The 20,544-nt window shown below is 43.2% G+C and overlaps 1 protein-coding gene across 2 annotated transcripts in view; it reads right to left on the reverse strand.

The window, feature by feature from the left end:
• Nucleotides 1-131: 131 nt before the first annotated feature.
• The window catches only part of CCT5 (chaperonin containing TCP1 subunit 5), a 41,695-nt gene continuing 21,282 nt past the window's right edge, over nucleotides 132-20,544 (reverse strand). Inside the window, exon 11 of one of the 2 annotated variants that reach the window (XM_075826908.1) lies at nucleotides 132-438. In XM_075826908.1, coding sequence (XP_075683023.1) covers nucleotides 407-438 — 32 coding nt within the window. In that variant the 3' untranslated portion in view covers nucleotides 132-406. Of the gene's footprint in view, nucleotides 439-20,182; nucleotides 20,437-20,544 lie in introns of those variants that run through there. The other variant, XM_075826907.1, reaches the window with a different exon arrangement.

The following is a 20,544-nucleotide window of genomic DNA, read 5'->3' on the forward strand; positions in this document are numbered from 1 at the left end:
GACTGTGGCTGCCGTACTCCATGTCTGTGTGTGTCGTTAATCGGCACACACAGAAATGGAACAAAAAATGGCAGCCCCCATAGGGAAGAAAAAGTGTAAAAATAAGAAACAGTAAAACACAAACACACAAATGAATATAAACGTTTTTATTACAGCACTAACATCTTTAACATATAAAAAAATTATTTGCCATGACACTGTTCCTTTAAAGACACCTGGGGGGAGGAGGTGCACGCAAACCCACAGGCAGTGTTGTTTCACTATATCCCTTTGGATCCAGGGGGGGAGGGACCACCGATAGTGGCCCGGAAAGGAGTACATATGGCATTATTGGCTATCAAGAAGTGCATCTTGCGCCACTGGTTACAGGCATCGGTACCGGAAATTGCGGAGGTCGTGACCACTCTCAAGACTTTAATGGGATATGATAGAACGGACCTAGAAAGACACAAAGAAAGGTCTACAGGGCAATTTTTTAAAACTTGGCGTACATTCATCGAGAAACATTATCCCACAGCAGAGATAGGGGTGTTCATGCGCACATTTCGACACACATCATGGTATAGTTCACAGAGTATCCAGGGCACGCTAGGCATTCTGGTGGCTAGTTGAGAAAATGTTCACCGAGATGGGGGAGAAGTTGGGGGGAGGGAAGGGAATTGTTGGATGTGTTTTGTATTATTAAATACTTTGTAACGTAATGATGACAAGGAAAATGGAAAATAATTTTGAAGCTGGAACACATTATTATCTGATGTACGTATTATTGTATGTGTGACACACATTGCATACTTGTAACTGTTCTGGCTTTGAATAAAAAAAATATATTTGAAGAAGAAATGGACAGAAGCACAGGAAGATTTAAATCAGTTTTTAGAAACAAAGACACAAAGTTCTAATTTTTTTTCTCTGGGAGAGGGAGGTAGGCTGAAACTGGGAGGCCAGGAAAGTTCCTGGTTAATATAGTTAGGTTGCAGGATGTAATCACAACATTTTGCCAATAAGACATAGGGATGGTAAAATTCATAATGATAGGGATAAGAATGGCTCAAGTTTTACGCAGAACTATATACGACCAGGGAGCAATATCAAGGGAGTTGGAGTATCTTAACGAAATAACTTTATCTTCTCTTTCCATTGTTCAAATAGACCTACTCGATGCACTAATCACTCTGGTGGAATTAAAGAGCATGCTGCAGGAATCAGTTCTGCATAAATCCCCCTGCCCTGATGGGCTCCTGTATATACTTTATTCTAAATTTCAAACCTCTCTTTTGTTCAAACCTGACGTCATGGAATTCTCATAGGAAAAGGGCGTCCTTCTACACTCTATGTTGGAAGCAAATATACGATTAGTCCCGAAGAAAGAGGAAGATGTTTTGTCACTGGACGCATATCGTCCAATCTCCTTACTAAACTGTGATGCTAAACTCTTGGCTAAAGTATTGGCCAATAGATTGGCAAAAGTAAATTCTGATCTAGTTAATCCAAAACAAAATTGATTTGTTCCTAACAAATCTACAAACATCAATATTAGGGGATTGTTCTGTAACATTCAGAACTGTGTGGGTATGGCGGGCCACTCCATTTTGTCTTTGGCTGCTATAAAAGTGTTTGACGGAGTAGAGTGGCTCTACATCTGGGCGGTTCCTGAAAAATATGGTTTTGAATATAATTTTGTGCGCTGGATCAAACTGCTATATGCTAATCTAAAGGCTCATCTAGTTATTAAAGGCACATCACTAGAACCCTTGTTTCCTTCAAGAGGCACTAGACAAGGTTGTCCTCTCTCCCTTCTTATATTTGGTTTGGTTATCGAGCCTTTGACTGAGTGTATCTTGGAAGGCTAGGCAGCCTAGGGGCCTAGTGCAGAGGTGGAGAGAGGATAAAAATCTGTGTTTAAACAGAAAATGGCCTGATATACCTGTTTAATATTTCTAAGGATATTTCCTTTGTTTTGCAGCTAGTGGACAGATCTATATATTTTTCTAGCCTTAGACTAAATTGGACAATGTCTATACTTCTGCCTGTAGGTAGTTGTGAATTGGGGGATAAATTGCAAGATAATAGTGGTAGAACAAGTTTCTTAATTTCGATACTTAGGATTTTCAATCCCATGTAGGTTAGAGGCTTATATTGACTTAAATATTAAACCTCTGTTTAAAAATATTAAAGCAAATGGTTAAGACTGCAAATAGCATTTTGTCTGAGTTGATTTGGAGAGGGAAAAGGAAGTGAATGAAACTATTTTATTTTACTGCACTTATGAATGAGTGCGGATTCTCAATCCCTGACTTGAAGTGTTACTTCCGGGCCTCACAGCTTTGCCTTTTAAGTTTACTGGGGTCATCTCCCTATTTATGTGATATTACTTTGCTGTTTCATTGCCCATGGGATTATCGGAAAGCTATGATTTCTTCAAATTTCAAGGAACTCTGGTCAATTTTCAAGGCTCTCAAGGAATCTCTGCCACTTGTCTCAGGCAAGAATATTAAAATGTACCCTGTTTAAATATGCCACTGCTATCATATGGTCCATCTAGGGGAGAGGGTACCAGGTCAGATTCACTGATGGCTTTGAAAACTTGTGTTGTCACTTTCAGCAGTACTGCTGTGGTAATCTGCACCTTCAGTGGTTCTTAAATCCAGATATTTTACAGAAGACAAAAGCCAAGTGGGGAGCACACTCGCTCTTTGCTACCAGGACAAACAGGAAAGTCAGAGATTCTTTTCCCTAAGCCCCAAGGATCACCCAGTCGCAATAGATGCTCTCACCTAAAGGCAGGAGTCAGAAAAGAAATGATGCATTCCTTCCCATGTGCCTTCTACTGAGGATAACAAGAATGAATAGAGAGAACTCATCCTCATTGCTTAGACCCTGGTTTACATGGTTGAGAAAGAGGTCTTTAGATCAGCACTGGATTCTTACACAGGCCAGATCTCCTGTTACAGGGTCCAGTAGTCCATCCCCAGATATTCAACCTACATCTGCCTGGAAACTGAAAGGATAATCCTTCGACACAGACAGGTGTGAACCTAGCCCCTCTGCTGCCTCAGGCGAACTATAAAAAGACGCCCCCCCCCCCCAAATCTATCCGAGTTTTCTCATTACTAGCTTTACACAACAAGCACGCAACATATAAACAAAATTAAATAGGAAAACATTTGTTGTTTATATGTTAACCCCTTAAGGACACGGACAATTTTGGCCTTGAGGACAGAACAATTTTTTTATATTTCCCTCTTTGCATCCCGACGCTTATAACTTTTTAATTTTTTGTACGATGTAGTTGTATGAGAATTTGTTTTTTTGCGGGACGAGTTGTTCTTTATGTAGGTACCATTTTTTGGTACAAATACATTATCGTTTAATTTATATAAATTTTTATTTTGCTGAAAATGCAGAAAAAAAGCAGTTCCGCTGCAGTTTTAATATTTTCTTTTTTATACCATACACCGATCATCATAAATAATGTTATACATTTGTTGTACTGGTTGTTATGGTCGTGGCGATACCAAATATGTCTAAATGATTTCATGTTTTGGGACTTATATTTTGAAAAAGTTTATTTATTATAAAAAAAATTGTGTTTCTGTGTATTTTTTTTACTTTTTATTTATTTATTTATCATAATTTTTTTTTTACTTTCATTTAACTTTTTTTTTTAAATCCCATAAAGGGATTTTTCATTTTGATTTTTTAACTGTAATGCACTGGCATAGTTCTATATGCTAGTACATTAGCCAGTGTACTGATTGTACACAGGCAGTTGTTAGGGCATACCCAGGGGCGTAGCTAGGGGGGGCAGGCGGGGCATGTGCCCCGGGCGCAACTTAGAGGGGGCGCCAGCGCCACCCCCTCCTGCACTATAATTGTACCTGCGTCTATAGGATACAGGTACAATTAGAACCACTGAATGGCGGATTATCATGTTACATTGTAGTTTTGTCGCGATTTTGCTGCGAATCGCGGCAAAAACCGCGACGAAACTGCAATGTGTATGTCCTGCAAAAGGACCTTTAGACATAAGGTCACATGACCTCATCTCTGAAGTTCTTAGAGACCTGCTGGTCACATGACCGCAGGACTTCCAGCAGCAGAAACAGCAGCAGCAGCAGAAGCAGCGACTCCACAGAGAAGACTGACTGTAAGTATAAGGAGATTGATTTGTTTAATGGGTCTGTATTTAGGGGGACTGTATTTAGGGGGTCTGGTGTGAGGTTTATATTTAGGGGGTCTGATGTGGGGTCTGTATTTAGGGGGCCTGGTTTGGGGACTGTATTAAGGAGGTTTGGTGTCTATTAGTTTAAGGGGTCTGTATTTAGGGGGTCTGGTCTGGGGTTTCTATCAGTTTAAGAGGTTTAGGGTCTGTATATTTAGGGGTCTGTGTTAGTTTAAGTTGTCTGGGGTTGGTATTTAGGGGGTCTGTTTTAGTTTGAGGTCTGGGGGTCGATATTTAGGGGGTCTGTTTTAGTTTGAGGTCTGGGGTCTGTATTAGTTTACAGGGTCTATTTAGGGGGCCTGTTCTAGGGTCAGTATTAGTTTAGGTGTCTGTATTTAGGGGGTCTGATCTGGGGTCTGTATTAGTTTAAAGGGGCTATTTAGGGGGCCTGTTCTAGGGTCTGTATTAGGTTAGGGGTCTGTAATTAGGAGTCTGGTCTGGGGTCTCTTAGAATAGGGGGTCTGGTCTGGGGTCTATATTTAGGGGGTCTATTAGTTTCAGGTCTGGTGTCTGTATTTAGGGGGTCTGTATTTGGGGGTGGGTCTGTATTAGTTTATGGGGACTCTATTTAGGGGTCTGTATTAATTTTGGGGTCTTTATTTAGGGGTCTGTATTCGTTTAGGGGGTCTGTATTAATGGAGTCCGGTCTGGGGTCATTATTCGTGTAGGGAGTCAGATCACGTGTCTGTATTTAGGGGTCCGGTCTGAGGTCTGTATTTATTCAGGGTGCTTGTGATGGGGTCTGTATTTGTTTAGGGGGTCTGGTCTGGGGACTGCAATAGTTTAGAAGGTCTGGGTCTGTATGTATTCTATGATCCAGTCCGTGGTCCAAATTTATTAGTCTGAGTAGAAGGAGTTGTCCGGGCACATAGATAGGTCATCAGTATAAAAAACGGTCTGTGCCCGCACAACCCCTTTAATGTATGGTCCTGGGCCTTGGTTTCTAAATTTGTGTGTTTCTATAGGGGCTGGAAATGGCTGCAGAAGTGATGGGCAAAGATGTCTCATCAGGAGAAGTCGCCATAACAGTCTGCGTCAGATGGAGAAGAAAAGAAAACGGCTCTCATCAGAGAAGACGTCACTGGATCTATAGGGGATCTCCTCTCCTGAAACGTTTGTTGCAGGTAATCCTTGTATTCTACATATTTCTGTGTACCCAGAGCTAATAGACAAATGCGTGTTACCATTCCCATTGTCAGGAGGAAGTGTCCCTACACAGTGTGATACTGTCAGCGATGGTCGGAGACTGTCAGTATGTAGGGACACAGCCCTTTGACGAGGGGAATCGTAACAACCATTTGTCAATGCTCTCACAAAAAGGTGGTGTTCACTATAGACATGGCTGGGCGATGGTGGGGAAGGGGGGCCCAAGTTTGTGGAACAGCACAGGGCCTATGGTCTACTTAATCCGCCACTGCCGGCCATTCAGCTCCTTTCCACGAGTGAGGCAGCGCGATACTTTGCGCCGCTTGCGTCATTTAAAGGCGCTGATTGACAGGGAAGCGTTCAACCCCAGGAGACCTGCGCAGAAGAGAGCAGGTCTCCTTTGCTGCCGGACGGCGTGGGAACAGGATTAAGGTGAGTTTGAATAGTTTGTTATTTTATCGTAATAAAAGTGTGTGGCATTATCTACGGGGGTGGCTTTATCTACGGGGGTGGGGCTTTATCTACCAGGGGGGCTTTTTCTATGGTGGGGCTCTATCTACAGGGGGGGCTAAATACTGGGGTGGGCTATATGTGGAGCACTATACACAGGGGTGAGCTATATCTACAGGGGAGCTATATACAGGGATGGGCTATCTGTGGAGCACTATATACAGGGGTGGGCTATATCTACAGGGGGCTATATGCAGAGGTGGGCTATCTGTAGAGCACTATAGGGGGAGCTATATTTAGGACACTATACAGGGGTGGTCTATATGGGGGCACTATCTACAGGGGGCTCTATCTACAGGGGGCAGCGAGTGTGTGTGCGTGTGCGCCAGTGTATGGTACGCTATTATATTTAGGGGCGTAGTGTGTGGTATAATGAGAACTTTATCTTTGTTTATAGGTGTAGAAATGTAGGAAAAGTGAGAAGCTGAAGACATCTGAGCGGCAAACTGCAAAAATGGGCTGTGGCCGGGAGAAGTCATCATAGAGGTTTGGACCGGATGGAGAAAAAGAACTAGAATCTGAGACGTCACCGGTGAGTCACTTAATGTAAATGTTTATTATGCCTCTAATCTGTAATGTAGTCACTGTATGATCTGCAGCGAGATGATGGGTGGTATGATTATGATATGATTTACTTTTTGTGAAACAGCAACTCCCAGCATATCCTTAACATTGTTCGGGCCATGCTGGGAACTGGAAACAATTTAGTGTGAACCTATACGTCAGGGGTTGCACTAAATTGAGCTGTATTTGTTCTAGTGCTGTATATATGTACTGAGCTTGGTTCTGGGGCTGTATTTATGTACTGAGCACTATTCTGGTGTTGTATATAGAACTATATTGTTTGTAAAATGTACAAATGTTTTTATGCTCGAGTTACATAAAAAGAAATGTGGAAAAGAAATGACACTTCGATTGGTGGCGAAAACAAAAACATGGCGAGGGGGAAGGAGATGTCGGGAAAGTGGTTGGGGGGCGCCAAACAGATTCTTTGCCCTGGGTGCTGGAGAACCTAGCTACTCCTCTGGCATACCTCTGTATGCCCTAACAACAGGAAATATGTTCAGATAGCCCTGGGGTCCTTCAATGGACCCTGGGCTGTCTGGCCATACAAGTTATGGGCTTTGATCGTGTCACAGTTATTTTCTGTGACGTGATCAAAGTGCAGTCCCCTCTCCTTGAACGCCGCGATCAGCTTTCATCGCAGCATTCAAAGGGTTAGCGGCAGAGAGAGGATGTTTCTCTTCTCTCCGCTGTCGGAGCGGGTCCGTGGCTGTGTATTACAGCCGTTGCCTCGCTCTCGATCGCGCGCAGTGACGGCTGTCACACAGGACGAGAATGCTCGTCCTAATGTGCAAAGTACCCGCCGCTCAGGACGAGCCTTCTCGTCCTGTGTCGGCAACAGGTTAAAGTACTGTTTGGGGGGCGTGGTCTAGGCATGTGAGGAAGAAGAACGCATTCTTAGGAGCTCCCGCCGACCGTGACTTAATCTGAGATATTTACGCTGACAGCGACCTGCAATCACCCCGCCACCTCGCGTTATGCCCCGAGGGAAGCCTGTGAAGACCTCAGACAAAAATATTCCGACATCCTCACTGTCTCGCTTCCTACGGCCACGTGTTTCACAGAGGCAGGAAGAAGCCAACATGGCGACCGCAGCTCAATGTGGAACGCCTCAACGACCGGGAACGACGACATCAGCCCGTTCCAGCGCTCTATCAGGTGTGTCTACTCCTTCTAAACCCCTGGAAAATGCCTTAGCTATCAGCCCAAGCCCAGAGAGATCCCATGATGGAGGTTCTTGGTCCCCGGGCCCTGTTTCCCCGCCCTTCACTGAGACGCCATTAACTCCACTAACTCGATTAGATCTGGCGGAGGCCCTTAAACATCTCCCGTCTCAGAACTTTTTTGACACCATGTTAGATAGAATGGAGAAAATGCAGCGTACGTGTTTAGAGGAGGTGAACCGCACTGTGGAGCAGATGTGCTCTCGGGTCTCAGCCATTGAACAACAGACATCTTCTCATGGCGACAGACTAGATAGGTTGGAGGACCAACTGCGCTCACAACATGCATTAATACAAGCTATGACTCTGGACCATGATGATCTAGAGAACCGCAACAGGCGCAATAATGTCCGTATCAGGGGATTGCCAGAGGATAAAGAGGGTCATAATCTCCGCGCAATAGTTGTAGAACTGTTTAACGGTATTTTGGGAGACCCACTGAGCAATCATATCGAACTAAATAGAGTGCACAGAGCGCTGGGCCCAGTGCCTGCAGACCCGGATCGTCCACGGGACATTGTATGTAGGATTCACTACTTTACAGTGAAGGAAAATTTAATGCGTAAAATGCGCACCATGGGCCACGTGAAATTTAGAGGGGCTGAAATTCATATCTTGCCTGATCTATCAGCTCGTACATTGTATATGAGACGGGTGATGCGACCGCTACTGGATATCATCAGAGAGGCTGAGGCGACATACATGTGGGGTTTCCCGTTCCACCTTATTGTCAAGAAACAAGGCTCAGTGATTGCTATACATTCGCCACAGGATCTACCCGCCCTTTTTGTCTTCCTGGAAGTCCCACGGAGCGCCGTTCCGGACTGGATTGCGGCATCCATGAATTATCGCCCAGCTAGACGCGGCAGGAACCGACCCATGGATCCTCTTCAACCGAGACCGCAGCGCATCAGACCGGCGAGGCAACAACTGCCATAGACGGAAACCCAGGATCTGTGATAATTTTGCATTGCTGTGAAGTCATGATTACATATGACACTGGACTCCCTGCTTAACCTGGTTCATGTGTTTGGTTTCCTGATCGAGTGACTAGATGGTCAGATAATGTATCCTTATAAATTGAGCCACACTAAAGTGCTAAGTAATAGCCTCCTAAAAATGTTCTCTAGTAGTTAGATATTTCTTTTAGAACGAGTCATGAGATGGGCCAATGGTGTTTAAGAAGAAGAAGGAGATAGACCAACACACAGCTGGATAATGTGGGCTTAATGGTTCATAGTGCACAAGTTAAGGATATCAATTTCATTGTACTAGTTACTCTAGGCCTTGTGATCTAGAGGAGGATTTGACTGTGTTTTTTAAGTGTATTTCTCTGATATCGTTACACGGGTTACAGTGGAGTCTGAGAGATACGGAGCTCGGGGCAAGGGTGGGGGTTGCCCCTTTTGTAGACATTTGATGGGATATAAACAGGCCTACTCCAAACAGTATAGTTAGAACTTGTTAGTTGGGACTTATTGAGTGTGGATATTATGTTTCTGGGTAGCGGATCGCGCTTCGTAACACCCTCTGGAGGCAAGGGAATTTGAAGGATTCCATGGAGAAGGGTAGAGGGGCTTTATCCTATCGTGAGTATCGCTACAAGGGTTAGTACAAAACGTAAGGCTCTTCTGGGAGTTTATGGGCCTACTTGCACGAGCGGTCTAACCAGGGCTGGGGATTGGTTTAGGATCCCTACGGGGCAGTGCTATGCCTTTATAGCAATAAGTTTTGAATAAGTATCACTTATCTGATCTCCCTAGTAGATTTTTGATAGCACTCTGGGATGGGTGTTTGTGGTCGCTGAAAGTGTACTATTTACAAATAACTACACGGGAGGTGGACTCCACTTCCTTGGATTCCTTACTAACTCTCCCCTTTAGGAATTCCCTCCGAGGTGCCTCGCTGGCTGAGTCTCCTCGGTTTCTTTAACCTTCCTTAGAGATTTCCCTGTTCTTCTCTATATACTTACCTGTTTTCGATCTCTCTTGTTGTTTTCTTTTCGTTCCTTTTTCTTCTTCCCTCACTTCGGTTTCTTCCCTCGCAGCACTCGGGAACCATGAACACGGACACGAAAATGCTCCTATAACGTCCGAGGCTTGAGGACGCCGGAGAAACGCTCCATGATTCTTGCTGAACTGTGGAGACTTAAAACTCAGGTGGCGTTTCTTCAGGAAACGCACTTCAGGAAAGATAAGGTACCTAGGCTCTCCAATAGACGCTTTCCATATTGCTATCATGGTAGCTCAGAGGACTGCAGATCCAGGGGTGAGAGTATTCTTATTGCACAAAATGTACCTTGGATCTTCATTGATTCTCAAGCTGACCCTCAGGGTAGATTTCTGTTTGTCAAGGGCACTCTATTCTCACAGGTAGTCACACTAGCTAACTTATACTTACCGAACACGGGTCAATCAGCTGCTATAGCTGCATACCTGGAACAGTTCCAGTCCTTTGGAGAGGGCATGATTGTAGTGGGAGGAGATTTTAATGTAGCAATGGAACCTCATCTGGACGTCTCAAGAGGCGCCTCTCATCTCCCTTATTCTCAACTCAGCTCCATTAGGAAGATTATTCATGACCACCAACTAGTGGACGTGTGGAGGACTCTGTTCCCGGGGACTCGGGATTACTCGTATTACTCAGCGACTCATGATATGTTCTCCAGAATAGACTATTTTTTCGTCAGTCACTTCCATCTGGATAGAGTAGCGGGGGCGGACATTCACTCGTCTCTTTTGTCGGATCATTCGCCAATTGCGCTCTCTCTCTCTTTCGCTCCGCCCTCACAGACACAAGACGGTGGAAACTTAACGAGTTTTTACTTCAACATCCTGAGGCTCAATCTGAAATTCACCGCGAGCTGGAGCTCTACTTTTCTACCAATACTGGCTCAGTAACAAACCCGCTCATCTTATGGGAGGCCCATAAATGCTACATAAGAGGTATTTTCATCAAATGGGGGGCGCGGCTCAAGAGAGAGAGAGAGAGAGAGAGAGTGGCAAAAACCAGTGACCTGTTGAATAAGATCAGCGAAGTAGAGGTCAAACATAAACATTGTCAGACATCAGAAACTAGGGGAATATTGCTGTCCCTTCGGGAAGAACTTAGAGCACTGTATGAAGTTAAAGAGGCTCTGTCACCAGATTTTGCAACCCCTATCTGCTATTGCAGCAGATAGGCGCTGCAATGTAGATTACAGTAACGTTTTTATTTTTAAAAAAACGAGTATTTTTGGCCAAGTTATGACCATTTTTGTAGTTATGCAAATGAGGCTTGCAAAAGTCCAAGTGGGTGTGTTTAAAAGTAAAAGTCCAAGTGGGCGTGTATTATGTGCGTACATCGGGGCGTTTTTAATACTTTTACTAGCTGGGCGTTCTGATGAGAAGTATCATCCACTTCTCTTCAGAACGCCCAGCTTCTGCCAGATCACGCTGTGACGTCACTCACAGGTCCTGCATCGTGTCAGACGAGCGAGGACACATCGGCACCAGAGGCTACAGTTGATTCTGCAGCAGCATCAGCGTTTGCAGGTAAGTAGCTACTAGTTTTTCCTTTAGATGGGCACGTGGCTCGATCGGATACTTGGGTATCCAATTGCCGGCCGATATAGAGCGGGCATTTAAACTAAACTTCCAACCTCTGTTACAAACATTGAGGAATGATTTGGCTCGATGGACAAGGGGGCCGTTCTCATGGTTTGGGAGAGTGAGTATTATCAAGATGAACGTGTTACCCAGACTTCTATACCCGATGCAGGCATTACCAATTAAAATACCGCCTTCCTTTTTTAGAACTGTATATCAGTACATCACTTCCTTTGTGTGGGCTGATAAACCTCCGAGACTGCAGAGGAGAATTCTGGTGCTTGCCAAGCGTCGTGGAGGGATTGGGCTGCCTGATGTAGAGCAGTATTATCATGCCATACACTTAACAAGAATAGTTGACTGGTGCCGCCATGCTTCTCTTAAGGATTGGATAGCTGTAGAACAAGGCTTTTCTGATCACCCATTGAAATGTTTGCCATGGATACCTATGACTCATTGGAAATCCCTGAGGGATCACCCTACTATACACCCAACACTACAGGTGTTCAGGAATATGCGGAGACGGGAAGGGGTCTCACCGACCCCTTCCCCACTCACGCCGATCCTGGGTACACCAGAGTTTGGACCAGGATTATCGGAAGTGACATTTAAGAAATGGCTTCAACAGGGCCATTTTAGAATTAGTCACTTTCGTAGGGAGGCTGTTTGGCTACGCGAGAGGGAACTTTCTGGGCCTGAGGGTTTGCCCGTAGCATCACAGTGGCAGACTTTACAGCTAACTCACTACTTGGCTCATATAACTGCCCCTACTACTTATGATCGCAGGCTAACCCAGTTTGAAACGCTGTGTTCCCAGACGGGACATGTGAAACGAGCATTGTCTAAAACTTATGGATTACTGATTTCTCCTGCAGAAGCTTTCACGTCTCCGATTATTGCAAAATGGGGGCGAGATCTCCAGATTTCCCTAACGCAAGAACAGAAAGAGAAGGTCATGCTCCTTTTACATAAAGCATCTATTAGTAATGCCTATCAAGAAACTAATTATAAAATACTATCCCGCTGGTACAGAGTCCCACACATGCTTCAGAAAATGTTCCCTGATGTTTCCCATCTCTGTTGGAGATGCGGCAGGGGAGAAGGTACGCTACTACATATATTTTGGGGTTGTGAATGTCTTCGCCCTTTTGGTCAGAAGTCCAAGACGTCATATTTGAGATTACGGGACTCACCCTGGGAGATGACCCGGCGTGGATTCTGTTACACTATCATGACATCTCCATAGGGACATATAAGAAGTCGCTGGTGAGACACTTATTAAATGCGGCTAAAGCATGTATTCCAGCGAAATGGCAGTCCTCTGAGCCTCCATCGATTAGGCAATGGTTGCAGCGGGTACATGACATTCGGAGAATGGAGGAGCTGCTTCATTTCTCTCCTGAACAAGCAGGTAGATTCCGGAAAATATGGTTCTACTGGCTCGAATTCTGTAGATCAGACAGATACAAAGGGGCTATGGGCGAACAAAATGGGAATGAGGTGGGGAGTTCTTAGAATATCTGGTACTTTGGGGTGTGCTGCGGGGGGGGGGGGAGCTGGGAGAGATGACCCCCCTCTCTTCCCTCATATCTTTTAATCTTTTCTGTACAACTTTTTTCTCTTCTTTATATCATACTTTTTCTGTAATTTGTTCTATGACTGTCTAAACAGATAGTTTACTTCTATGGGGTGACGATGAGGGTTTGGATAATGTCGGATAGAGGCATTGAGTTAATATGCAAGTCTCTCCATACTGACACTAGATAGGTGAGAGGGGTATCTCACAATACAATATTGGCGTTATTGGAACTCAAACAGACTTGTTCAATTAACTGTATATACGTCGCATGGTGATCAGATCTTTTGTACCCACGTCACCCTTTTTTCCTTCTGTATCCTTACTTTTTGTTGAAAATAAAAAACTGAAATACCAAAAAAAAAAAATCTAAAAAGTACTGTTTGAAGTATAGTAGAGATTTAAAGAATTCTTCTTACTGTATTACTTTAGTATCATAGATCAACAACGCAGCATTAACACATCTTCTATGACCCCTTTTTATCACCTAATTGACTTATGATTTTTAAGTGAGTACAGTGGCCCGGCGTGAATGGCATGATGCAGTACCATCATCGTGCCGGGCAGTTGACGTCATCAGCGTGCTCCCGATCTCTTCTAGGCCTCAGGCCTAAACCAGGCTGTGTCCTACAAGAGCAAAAGGCGGAGCAGGGAGCTAATGGCCAAGGGTTGGCTGGCAAATTTCAGTCTGGGGGCAAGCACACAGCACTGGCCCAAGAGTAGTTTACCCCCTAACACCGCTGCAGAAGAACTCTGCTACCAGTCAACAGAAAAATATCCGCCAGGAGGAAAAATGTTTCTTGATGGCAGAGTACAAGAAAAACCCACCTGGTAATTAGACTTTCTTGTACTCCGCCATGGGAAACATTTTTCCCTTTGGCGGATGACTTTTCAGTTGATAGGTAGGTTGCAGAGTTAAATGAAGGGGAACTATTTTTCCTTGACCTCTAGTTTCTATTGTGGCAAATTTAAGTTTTTTACATTTTTATACTGCTAACTTTTTTTTGGTAGGTTCCGCTGGACCGTCTGGACTACGTCGTAGATTCATTGGACTACTTCGATGATCTACTTTTTAAAAAAAAAATAAAAAATTGTGAAAGTGGATTGCATGGGGGAGTTTTGATTTCAATAAAGAAAAAAAATTCTTATGTCTTTTTTTTTTATATTTTATTATGGCCTTAGTAATGGCTGCTGTCTGATTGACAGCGTTCAATTACGAAGGCTGGGGCTTAGCATTAGCCAGTAAAAAGGCTATCACTAACCCATATTATTACCCCGGTTCCTACTGCCGCCAGGGATACCGGGAAGAGTAGAGTACGATCCAGTACCCGACCATCTGAAACAACGATTAGGCAGCGGGGCGGCCGCAGGCTGTTATTATAAATTAAAATTCTCCTACGAAGGAACTATGATTTCAATCAGCAATGGAGGCGGATCACTGGCTGGACTCTAAAGGGTTCTAAATAGAAATCTGTAGTTTGCTACCACTATGGGCGCTTAGTGGGGGGGGGGGGGGACCGGCAGCAATGGCCAAACGTTAAACTTTTTTGTGTTTCTCACCATTATTATTGGCATACTGGTTCCCCTAGTGGTGTCCTAATTTATCTTTGTTTGAGTTGATAGATGGAGTTCTCTGGTGCACTGGTAGCTGGTGCATTAGCGAACTATGTGTGGGGTCTTAGGGAAGTGTGTCTGTGTGCGGTGTCACTCCCAGAAGTGACACCATTTTGGAAACTACACCCCTCAAGGCATTAGGGGTGTAGTGAGCTAACACCACAGGTGTTTATTAGAAATTAAAGGGGTTGGCCACCATCAGTATAAAATATCCAAAGTTCCTCAGATAATAAACAGAACCAAAAAGAACTGGTATTAGGCAAAATGAAGTATAGATAATTTCCAAGACTTCTCCATCTTACCGTGCTCCCATAGTACGGCTCTCTCCTGCAGGCTTGTGTGGGAGAGACTTCTGAAAAGTGAAACTAAAAATCCCAGTGCCTGCCGGTCTTCCCATTGTGAGTGCAGCACCTCAGCCAGCAGCTCTGCTGCCATTTTGTGGCTGTGTAAAGTGTGCCTCACTGGATCCGAGAAAGTATAAAACAATTGTAAGATTCACCCAGCCCCATCTGCAAATCAAGTTTTATTCCCTTCCCACTCAAAACTGCAAACTGTATGTATATATAGGTGTGTGAAAAAAATGAATCAAGGTAGGAGCAGCACTGACAAAAAACACAAAATTGGTCAGTGCTGTACTTCAAAAATAAGGAGTGACTCCCTATATGATGAATATCCACAAAATAAAGCACAGAAGCAGCACTCAAAGTGAGGAATTTAACCCCTTCCCTCTTTGGCCGCTTTTGACCTTCCTGACAGAGCCTCATTTTTCAAATCTGACATGTTTCACTTTATATGGTAATAACTCCGGAATGCTTTTACCTATCCAAGTGATTCTGAGATTGTTTTCTCGTGACACATTGGACTTTATGTTACTGGCAAAATTTGCCCGATACATTCAGTATTTAATTGTGAAAAACACCAAAATTTAGCGAAAAATTGCAAAAATTTGCATTTTTCTCAATTTAAATGTATTTGCTTGTAAGGCAGGCAGTTATACCACACAAAAATGTTGCTAACTAACATCCCCCATATGTCTACTTTAGATTGGCATCGTTTTTGAACATCATTTTATTTTTCTAGGACGTTACAAGGCTTAGAACTTTAGCAGCAATTTCTCACATTTTCAAGAAAATTTCAAAATTCTATTTTTACAGGGGCCAGTTCAGTTGTGAAGTGGCTTTGAGGTCCTTAGATATTAGAAACACCCAATAAGTCACCCCATTTTAAAAACTGCACCCCTCAAAGTATTCAAAACAGCATTTAGAAAGTTTCTTAACCCTTTAGACATTGCACAGGAATTAAGGCAATGTAGAGGTGAAATTTACAAAGTTCATTATTTTTTTCCAGAAATTCATTTTTAATCCATTTTTTTTGTACCACAGAATGTTTTACCCAAGAAATGCAACTCAATATTTATTGCCCAGGTTCTGCAGTTTTAGGAAATATCCCACATGTGGACGTAGCGTGCTACTGGACTGAAGCACCGGCCTCAGAAGCAAAGGAGCACCTGGTGGATTTTGGGTCTCCTTTTTATTAGAATATATTTTAGGCACCATGTCAGCTTTGAACAGGTCTTGTGGAACTAAAACAGTGGAAACCCCCCAAAAGTGACCCCATTTGGGAAACTACACCCCTTGAGGAATTTATCTAGGGGTGTAGCAAGCATTTTGACAGGCCAGTTTTTTTGCAAAAGTTTCTGGAACTAGGCCATGAAAATGAAAACCTAAATTTTTTCAAATAAAATGTAGGTTTAGCTAATTTTTTTTTCATTTCCAAAAGAACTAAAGTAGAAAAAGCACCACAACATTTGTAGAGCAATTTCTCCAGAGTAAAACAACACCCCACATGTGGTAATAAACGGTTATTTGGACACACAGCAGGGCTTAGAATGGAAAGAGCGCCATTTGGCTCTTGGAGCTCAAATTTAGCAGGAATGGCTTGCGGAGGCCATGTCGCATTTGCAAAGCCCCCTAGGGGACAAAACAGTGGAAACCCCCAACAAGTGACCCCATTTTGGAAACTATACCCCTCGAGGAATTTATCTAGGGGTGTAGCAAGAATTTTGACCGGCCAGTTTTTTTGCAAAAATTTGTGGAACTAGGCCATGAAAATGAAAATCTACATTTTTTTCAAATAAAATGTAGGTTTAGCTAATTTTTTTTCATTTCCACAAGGACTAAAGGAGAAAAAGCACCATAAAATTTGTAAAGAAATTTCTCCCGAGTAAAACAATACCCCACATGTGGTAATAAACGGTTGTTTGGACACACGGCAGGGCTTAGAAGGGAAAGAGCGCCATTTGGCTCTTGGAGCTCAAATTTTGCAGGAATGGTTTGCGGAGGCCATGTCACATTTGCAAAGCCCCTAAGGTGACAAAACAGTGGAAACCCCCAACAAGTGACCCCATTTTGGAAACTATACCCCTTGAGGAAATTATCTACGGGTATAGTGAGCAGTTTGACCCCACAGGTGTTTTACAGAACTTATTGGAAGTAGGCCGTAAAAATGAAAATCCACATTTTTTCAAATAAAATGTAGGTTTAGGTATTTTTTTTTCATTTCCACAAGGACTGAAGGAGAAAAAGCACCATAAAATTAGTAAAGCAACTTCTCCCGAGTAAAACAATACCCCACATGTGGTCATAAACGGCTGTTTGGACACACGGTAGGGCTCAGAATGGAACTAGCACCATTTGGATTTTGGATAGTGTCTGGGCACCATGTCACATTTGCTGAGCCCCTGTAGTACTAGTACAGTGGAAACACCCCAAAAGTGACTCCATTTGGGAAACTGCACCCCCTGAGGAATCATCTAGGGGTATAGTGAAAATTTTGATCCCAAAGGTTTTTTGCTGAATTAATTAGAATTAAGCAATGAAAAATATATATTTTTTCCAACAAGATGTAGTTTTAGATCAACATTTTTCATTTTTACAAGGAATAGAGAAGAAAAAGCACCCCAACATTTGTAAAGTAATTTCTCCCGAGTATGGTAACACCCCATATGTGGTTATAATAGGCTATTTACGTATATGGGAGCAATCAGAAGAAAAGGAGCGGTATTTATCTTTTGGAGCGTAGATTTTGCTGGAATGGTTTGCGGACGCCATGTTGCATTTGCAAAACCCCTGATGTACCAAACAAAAGTGACCCCGTTTTAGAAACTACACCCCTAAAGGCATTTATCAAGGGGTGTAGTGAGAATTTAGACATCACAGGTGTTTTTCAGAAATGAATACGCAGTGGATGGTGCAAAGTGAAAATTGCAATTTTTCCACTGATCTGCCCATTCACCGCACAAGATGTTGTGCCCCTGGAGAATCTTACCCCATAAATTGTTAAGCGGGTTCTCCCGGGTATGGTAATGCCTTACTTGTGGCCATAAATTGCTGTTTGGGCACACTGTAGGGCTAAGGAGGAATAGACCGCCATTTTGAGCATGGATTTTGCTTGGTAACAGTTCTGTTTGGGGTTTTGCTGGTATTTCCGTTTATAATGTGGGGGCATATGTAATCTGTGCGGAGTATATCAGGGTATATGTAATCTGTGCGGAGTACATCAGGGCATAATAAGAGGGTATAATAATGGGGTAAATACTACAATTATCCATAGATGTGTGTTACGCTGTGAAGCGATCCGTTATGCGCAGGCCGGTGTCACACTGATAAACGGTTTTCTTTCTCACTCCCCTGTTGTAACACTCTGCACCTTTTGGGGACTTTCTCCTTCGTAGTTTGGGAAATATTGCTGGGAAAGTTTTGCGCTGGTATAATACGGGCGCCCTCGCTTCCAGCGGATGTGCCGTGTCCATTCCCTTTCCTAGTTCCTAAATACTAGGGCCCTGAAACTGAAGGAATGTTCCCCTCCGGCCTGCGAATTTAGATGTTTTTTCATCACCGCATTACTAGTGCCGTAACTTTTTTGTTTTTCAGTAGATTGAGCGGTGTGCGGGCTTGTTTTTTTGCGAGACGGGCTGTAGATTTTATTGGTATCATTTTAGAACACATACGACTTTTTGATCACTTTTTATTTCATTTTTTGGTAAAGGAAATTACCAAAAACAAGCAATTCTGGAATCGTTTTTTATTGTTTTATCGGCATCCACAGTGTGCCCTAAATTACATGTTAGCTTTATTCTGCGGGTCGATACGATTACGGCGATACCAATTATGTATAGTTTTTTTATGTATTGCGGCTTTTGCACAATAAAATCACTTTTTATAAAATCATTTGTTTTCTGTGTCGCCATCCTAAGACCCATAACTATTATTTTTGCGTGCACGAAACTGTCAGGGATTATTTTTTGCGGGACGGATTGTCGTTTTTTATTAGTACTATTTTGGAGTAAATGTGACTTTTTGATCACTTTTTATAGCATTTTTTGGAAGGAGATGTGACCTAAAAACAAAGATTCTGGCGTTTTTTTTTTTACGGCGTTCACCGTGCGGGATAAATTACATAATAGTTTTGTAGTTTGGGTCGTTACGGACGCGGCGTTACCAATTATGTATAGTTTTAATTTTTACGGTTTTTCCCATAAAAGACTTACTATGGGAAAAGTCAGTTTAGCTTTATTTTTATTTGAAATGTGTGTTTTTATTGTTTTACCACATTTTTATTATCTTTTTTTTACTTTTCTGACTTGTCCCACTACGGGACATGAGGGCCTGATGCCCCAATCGCTACTCTAATACACTGCACTACATACGAAGTGCAGTGTATTAGCGCTGTCAGTTATTCACTGACAGCAAGCCTATGAGGACTCGCCGAAGGCGGGTCCTCATGGGCTCCCGTACAAGGCAGACTCGGACGCCATTTTCTGGCGTCCGATTGCCACAGCAACCCAGCGATTGCATCACTGGGTTGCCGATCGGGTGAATCGAGCGCAGCATCTGAGGGGTTAATCTGCCGGATCGGATAATAGCTCCGGTCCTGGCAGTTACAGGAGGGTGCCAGCTGTATAGTACAGCTTCTGAGCCCGCACAATCACTGCGCCGTACATGTACGGCGCTTTGCGGGAAGCACCTCCCGACAGCGCCGTACATGTACGGCGCATGTCGGGAAGGGGTTAAAGAGGCTCTGTCACCACATAAGTGGCCTATATTGTAGATGTGATCGGCGCTGTAATGCAGATTACAGCAGTTTTTTTAATTTATAAAAACGATCATTTTTGACGGAGCTATGACCTATTTTAGCTTTATGCTAATGAGTTTCTCAATGGACAACTGGATGTGTTTTACTATATGACCAAGTGGACATTATACAGGAGTGTATGACGCTGATCAATCAGCGTCATACACTTCTCTCCATTCATTTATACAGCACATAGCGATATATGCCCCACCTGCCCCCAGCATCCCCTCTCCTAGTATCTCTACTCTTTTAGTATCCCCCCCCCCCCCGTGTGTGTGTGTGTCATCCCTCCCAGTAGGACTTCCCTATAGAAATCCTGTCTTCCACATGTCAGCACTATCTCCCCTCTGCAGTGAGTATTGTAATGTACTACTTGCAGCAGTTGCTCCTGTGATGTGTGACCAGAGAGACAAGACACTGACATGTTACACAGCACAGGAGCTGTCAGAGCAAATCGGCAAGAGCAGTTCACAGCTGCTGCTACAAGTAGTACAGTGTAGACACACACTCTGCTATGAGGTTATGGACACGTAATAACCAATAATACACTAGTTACACTGAGGAGGTAGTAGCAGCGAGTTAACAGGATAAGCAAACAAAAGCAGAATAGCAAGGATGACCGTTTATTTTGTAGATACAAGTCATAGTATGTGAAAAAATGTGTTAAACAATAAATAAAGTTTGGAGACTGCTAAGTGGAATTGGTTTTTAGTTGATTTCTTCAGAAGAATTTTTACTCCTCGGTTTCATCAGGTCGGCGTATGTCATCAATCTTCAAGATCATTTTAACAACCTGTGTTGCCAAGGAAAGCTGCTGTTTCTTACCAATCAGTGTTTCTATGACATGCTGCTTTTTCATATCTGATAAATAAATATATATATTTTCGTTAACGTATCAGAACAAAATTTACCTTAAAAAACAAAGGATCTACAAAAACTTGAATTGGTCCTAACAGATAATGCATCAGT

The sequence above is a fragment of the Rhinoderma darwinii genome, chromosome 5 (assembly GCF_050947455.1).
Source record: "Rhinoderma darwinii isolate aRhiDar2 chromosome 5, aRhiDar2.hap1, whole genome shotgun sequence".
Lineage (NCBI taxonomy): Eukaryota > Metazoa > Chordata > Amphibia > Anura > Rhinodermatidae > Rhinoderma > Rhinoderma darwinii.